General features: G+C 47.1%; 1 protein-coding gene across 1 annotated transcript; it reads right to left on the bottom strand.

Annotated features, from left to right (window-relative positions):
* Positions 1 to 3,192, bottom strand: LOC149374430 (uncharacterized). Its single transcript, XM_089593713.1, has 4 exons — positions 2,927 to 3,192; positions 2,176 to 2,393; positions 170 to 2,109; positions 1 to 90 (listed from the first exon to the last, which is right to left on the bottom strand). The coding sequence occupies exons 1-4, from the start codon at positions 3,190 to 3,192 to the stop codon at positions 1 to 3; spliced, it is 2,514 nt and encodes an 837-aa protein (XP_089449839.1).
* Between the last annotated feature and the right edge of the window lie 3,464 nt (positions 3,193 to 6,656).

A 6,656-nucleotide genomic window follows, 5' to 3' on the forward strand; every position in this document is an offset into this window, starting at 1 on the left:
TCACAGCAAGAGCAGCTCTAAGTCGGGATGACAGAGTGCCACCCCGATACCGGAGACGATACAACACACCATGTACCCTTGAGCATATTGCTGCAACGTGGGCATTCCATGAAAGGTCACTCGACAACGTCATCCCTAAGTCCTTAACCGAACTAACAAGTGGAATCACCTTCCCATCAGCCAGCAAAGGAGGTATGGCGTCAACGTCAATCCGCATTAAATTCTGACAAGTAGTCAGAAGCATAGCACGCAACTTTCCAAAGTGGAGCTGAAGACCAAACTCAGATGCCCAGGCTACAACCCTCCCGATATCCTCATTGAACCTGCCCACAGCTCCAGCAATCTCTGAAGGCCTGCATTGCATATACGCCTGCAAATCATCAGCAAAAAGTATGCCCGTACTATGAGACAGCACCGCCAAAATAGAATCTATTACAATTAAAAACAAAATTGGTCCCAAAGAAGAGCCCTGAGGCACACCCGACGTACACGGCAAAAAATCAGTCTGCACCCCATCCAGCCCAACAACGGCCTGCGATCGGTCAGACAAGTACGAGTGGAACCACCTAATAGCGTCCGGAGAGAAGTTCATCCTGCTCATAGCCTTTAGCAGGACCACATGGCTAAAGGAATCGAATGCACGCCTGAAATCAAACAGCACCAAAATCGTGACCTTTCCGGCCTCCATCCCAACGCGAACATCCTCCGTCAACTTAAGTAGAGCTGACTGTGTGCTATGGCCCCTCCGGAAACCTGATTGCATGGGCGAAAGGAGTCTCTGACCCTCCAAGTAAGCCACCACCTGTCGCGACACAAGAACGTCCAGAACCTTCGCAAAATGCGCCATATTCGCAACAGGACGCACATCAGAAGGGCCAATGGGTTGCGCAATCTTAGAGAGCGGCAGAATCACAGACCGACGCCAAGGTGCAGGATACCTGCAAGATTCAAACGAGCGATTGATAAGGCCGGTGAGGAACGGCACAATTGCGGCAAGAGAGCCACGAAAATATGAGAGGGACAGCCCATCCAAGCTTCTACCCCGTGAACGAACCATGCAATGTGCCATCGCCTGAGACACGCCCACAAACGACACCGGAGCCAATAAGAAGCCGTCAGGCCGGGCACCGGCATCACCCAAGATACCCTCCAGCTCCCACACAGTGCACGGCAAGTGAGTACAAGACATCGCCGAGAAGTGCCGGGACAGCACCACGGGTGAAATAAAATGCAAAGGTGATCGCTGCGAGCCTCCAACTATTCCAAATCTACGGAGAATGCTCCGTCGCTGGGATGGCTCCCGTGCACCCTCCAAGGCACGACGCAGATACTCCTCTCGCGCCTCTCTTATGTCTCGCTTCAAGGCCGACCTCAGACCCCGATACCGCAGCAGACAGCCAGGATCACCTGTGCGGCGAGCAATCCTATACACACGATCACACGCCCTACAACGCTCACGCAATTCCGCATTAAACCAGGGCGCCGGCCTACGACGCTGCCTCCTCTCCACCAACGGTGCATGGATATCCAGAGACGACCTCAATACCTCCTGGAAGTGCCAAAGTAATGTGTCCACGTCCACACCATCATCCACATCGACCCTTGCCAACCCCGACGATACCGCAGCCGAGAAATCCTCAGCCGAGAAGTGTCGAAACTCACGAATCCGTGGCAAAACCCTCACCGATGGCTCACTCAAAGCGTAATCTATGTACAAATAATCGTGACCGTTGATGTATGGAGCATCAGACGACACCACAGACCACACCACTTCACTTGAATTTGTTACTATCACATCGATCCAAGTATCGGCCGACGGATAATGGTGCGTTGCTCCTGTAGGCGCGAGGTACATCGAATTCTTAAGAATCAACCACCGCAGGTGGCGCGCGTAGTAATCGTCTCCCAGCATATCGGAGTTCAAGTCACCCGCTATTACAATATCTGAGAAGCGACCCGAGCTAGCCTGGATTGTGCCAAAAAGATCAGTGAGAACATCACCCTTCGGACGCCTGTACACAGACGCAAAGAGCATACGTCGCCCTCTTCCAGGCCGTAAATCCAATAACATGTACTCAGTTTCATTCAGACGCGTTATTTGCGGTGTCGCTATAATCCGAAAGGACAAATCATGTCGTATATAACAAGCTACACCTCCATCCTGCATAAACTCACGCCTCCCATTGTTCGTTCTGAGGCTTCTGTCATTCCGCACAAGAGTGTAACCGGGCAACTCGAAAAGCGATGAACAGTGGCGCGGTGTCAGCCAAGACTCTGAGATCGACAGCACGTCTATATTTTTCTGCTCGAGAAGGAGGCGCACTCCAAGAAGATGCTCACGCAAAGAACTGGCATTTAGTTGAGCGATACGAATAAAACTACGGACCCCTACACTATCCCGACAAACATTAGATCTTGACCGTCATTTGAAAGATCTTAAATCATCTTCCGAGGCAACACAGTGGCGCTCCGACCGATCATCTCGCTTAACATAAACATATCTTCCTTTAGCCCAAACGTACTTGTAATTAAGGTTTTTTGCTGCAGCTTTAGTTTTTAATAATAACGAATAAGTAGCGGAAGACAACATTGGATAAAGCTTTATTAAATTGTTGCCAGTGAATTCCGGATAGAGGTCTGTAAACTTCAAGTCACCGAACGCTTTTTTTTTTCGCAGAATGAAGTCACGTGCCGAAGATGACTTAAGCCAAATAGCAAATGAGCCAAACCCACCCTCACCACCAAGCCCCAACCCCTCCACACGCTTACTAACCAATGGCCGAACCTCAATAATATCGGACATAAAGGCCTGCAAACTCAAAACGATCATTATTCTGTTTGCAACCTCAGACAGGTCATACCCCCTATTAAGAGGCAACCCCGTTACTCTCAACTCATCGGCGGAATTGTCAGGATATTCCCTCACACTATCAGGGAATCAAGTCTGGTTCTCAATGCAGCATTTGACGCTTCCAACTCGTCAATTCGGCGTTCATGGTCGTCTAAACGACGCTCAACACACTTGATGGACTCTTGAACCGACCGACTGGAGCTTCTAATTTCCTTAAAAAGGACAGCAAACTGTTCCGAGGTTGAGAAAGATTCCCAACCAACGGGCAGGTCATCACCAGATGCACTCGAGGCAACACCTTCATTCGCCCCCTCAGGAATATTATCCACATTCAAATCCATATCGAAGTCAAAGTTTGATATATCTGAATGATGAACAGACGGTACAACCACTCCCCTAGCAACGTCAAATTGGCGAGAGCGTCGGTCAACCTGAGGCTGAGACAAGGCACGAGAGGACACAGGTCTGGCACGACGCACGGACTCCGATAGCGCACGGGCACAACAATTGTCGGTTCCCGTGTTTAGAGGTATTCTAACAGAACACGATTTATGATAAGATCGATTACACGAATCACAAGTCCTACCACTACTCGAAACCTTGCGCGAACATCCGGAACACAAGACAACCCCACCCGGCATCTATGCACAAAGTTGTCAAACTTAACAAAAACAATCTAATCACATTAAAGCGGTACGCTAGTAAGGCGCTAAAAATGTATACAAATTAAACAGATAGATAAATACACAAACGATGATATGAAATATGCTACATAAAAATACCCACTAACACTAGCACACTAAGTTTACTTATAGTTCTAAAGATCGTGTTAAAATAATTTTAAATTTCAGAGGGTAGACTAACAGTACAAAACCGGCATACCAAGCACGCAATCACTATACAACGGTAAAACAATAGAACAAATTAACAATAAGACGGTCAAATGCCGTACAAAATATAAAGTAGTCAGCACAACTTAATAAACTAGCTTTAGAATTCACATTAGATGTGCTCATTTATTACAGATGCTTTCTCAGCCAATCTATATCGTTCGAGGCCGCTAATAGAGTCTAACTGTTCAATCCCTTATTACCATTACCTGTCGTCAATTTGCAGCACATGTAATAATGGGTTACCATTTGAGCAGCTATCAGCAACAGCAACCCAGCATCAGCCAACAGATGTCACCACTGAGCGAGCTGAGACAACCTCCCGACCCCAACACTTCCTGGCCTCGGAGATGATGCACCAACAGCTGGACACGGCAGCAACACAAATGGCACCAACAGACAGTCCCAGGCCTCAACCGCAATACCCTGGACGTTACTCAGCCTCCGCAACAAAACTACAATGTAGGGATGCAAGCGATGCCTCCCCCAACGGAGCAGCAGAAGTCAGTCGGGAAAGTCTCCTAACCTCCAAAAGCCTCCGTTATAGATTCAAGCTCGCCGTGGCTCAGATTACTTGAAGGAGCCCGTAGCTAGTTGCTCAAAAGTTGCGCGAGCCTACCAGCGAGCGAATCTACAACAAATTGAATAAAATTCAAGGCAGTAAACAAGAAAAGGCACAAACCTGGAGGAGCACGCAAGAGGCACGTCCAGTCACACTCACCAGCGGCGCACGACGCAAGAGAGAGGGAGAGAGAGAGAGAGAGGCGACGTTGTGGAGAGTGTGCATTGAGGCGAATAAATAGCGCGAGAGCGCTGTGAAAATTTATATCCACGAGTGTTTATTGAGAAGTAGTGCCCCCATTTTCCCCCCTCTATTTTTTTTTAGGAGTGTCTGGTGTTCCCGAGCCAGACACCTGTGGCAGACCTCCCGGAGGAGAGATATCCAGAGTGTAGGGACATGGTAAGAAATGTAGTGAGAGTTTTGTGAGGGGATCCGGGACGGCTGTTTATCGGCTAGAAAAATCCTCGTCACAAATGGCATCCCTTAAGGAGGCTTGGGCGTTTGGTGTCGTATCTATTGAGGGGCCCCTGTGGGTTACTTGTCATACAAATGATTCTTTGTAATATTTTTTTTATAATCATTTTAATTATACACATGTGTGAACAAAATAGCAATAAAACGCGGAAAAGTCATTTGGAAAATCGATATTAAAAAATTTATTAGTTTTCCCAAGGTACCTTGTGTAAAGATGACGGCCCTGCCACGATAAAGCTGACAACACTGTACTCTCTTGCTCTCATCTGCTATTATATACCTATACTTGTGTTAGACTTAAATTTTCATGCTTGTATGTTTATGAATGTACAGCGCATGCGCACTTACAGTACCTGAACAAAACAATTCTCATGTTCGATGTTTTTCTCGCTATTTTCTCAAAATTTAACGTGTTGATCCTATTCTTTTTTTTAAATAATAGATTCTTTATACTTTCAAGTACATGTACCAATTTAATGTGTGGGCCCACAGCTTTTTATTGCGGTACGGTAGTCTATTGAATTTCGGGTTCCGTAAGGTTGCGTGTTAAAATGACGAATTTTCACAAGCGATTTTCTCGAAAATAAATGTGTTGACCTACCTATTTTGTTTTCCTAAAAAAATCTAGCAAACTTTATCTATATAATCTCTGAATTTCAGACCTAGCCAGCATTTAATTCAAAATCGCCCAAGCCTCCTTAAGTGGGGAAACATGTCACAGAAGTAGGAAGGGACTCCCGGGAAAAATTAGTTTTCAGGGTTTGAGTGCAAGTGTGAGTGAATTGAGAGTGTTGACGGATCTGGAGTAGAGAAGAGAAATTGAAAATTATAAGAATTCGAAGCAATTTTTCATTTAATTTTAATAATTATAAGAAAATAAGTTTATCCAAAATTAAAAATTTTTCATACATTTATACATATTATTTTCAAATATATCAGTGCTTTGTGGTGAGACCGTTGGCGACAAGTGCGGGCAGGCGAAAATACACAAACAGAGTGTTTTCGTTAGGTAGAGTCGTTTAGCGTTTCGGTGTTTTTTTTTTTGTCAGTGTCTTTGCGTAAGTAACAAGATGGCATCGCATGAACAAACAATGCAGGCTCTTGTAAAAACGCGGGAGCTGCGCGCACTTAGACGTAGTATCACAACGATGCCGTTAGAGTCGCTGGCGGACGAGTTATTTTTGCGGGGATTCAGTACGGAGGGAACAGAAGCCGTGGTGAGGGATAGGTTTCTCCGGGTGTTAATGTTGGAAATGGAGCCCGACAACGAGAGAGTGCCTCGATACGAAGATGACGTGCTGGCGGACGCGGAGGAGAGGCAATTAGGGCACAGTACTCCGCGGACGACGCATCATGTTACAGCGGACAAATTAATAAATAGGGAGTTATCGCGCGAAGACAGATCGGAATCGGAGAGGAGGGAGAGTCCGGGGCCTCCGTCGGGACCAAGGATGACGGGGTCAGCGAAAGAGACATCGCTATGGGTGCCGCGGAGAGGGGAGGGGGAACACGCGAGAGCGAGCGGGTCCGAGTTAGAGAACGAGTTAAGGCGAAGAATGGAGACGAACATAAACACATATAGACGTCTAGCGGACTCTGGGGTACAGACCGTGACGACGACGACGTTCACGACGACATACACCACGCCTATTACAACGTCAGTGGTAGGGGGAGGAAATAGACCAAAGACCGCAGAGGAGCAGACGCAAACGGTCACGATTGACCCTACCCTCTATCGGTTTATAATAGCTGATCTCCAGAGTGAACAGACTCTTAGTGCGACCACTTAAACTCTGGGAGGGAGTGTTCCCGCTACCCAGGGGTTGTCTTAGGAGGTATGGGAGTACCTCACGAGACACCCTCCTACAGTCGCACAGGA

The sequence above is a fragment of the Copidosoma floridanum genome, unplaced genomic scaffold, assembly GCF_036245765.1.
Source record: "Copidosoma floridanum isolate Cflo_tuat_1 unplaced genomic scaffold, Cflo_Japanese_pri ptg000020l, whole genome shotgun sequence".
NCBI lineage: Eukaryota > Metazoa > Arthropoda > Insecta > Hymenoptera > Encyrtidae > Copidosoma > Copidosoma floridanum.

Excerpts from the sequence above, each read along its gene's own strand:
- LOC149374430 (XM_089593713.1), bottom strand. The coding sequence starts at position 3,192 with ATGGATTTGAATGTGGATAATATTCCTGAGGGGGCGAATGAAGGTGTT. Across the intron at positions 2,394-2,926 it reads AGACTTGATTCCCTGATAGT|TGTAGGGGTCCGTAGTTTTA; the intron begins GTGAGGGAATAT and ends TTGTCGGGATAG. Across the intron at positions 91-169 it reads CTTTGCTGGCTGATGGGAAG|CAATATGCTCAAGGGTACAT; the intron begins GTGATTCCACTT and ends CCCACGTTGCAG.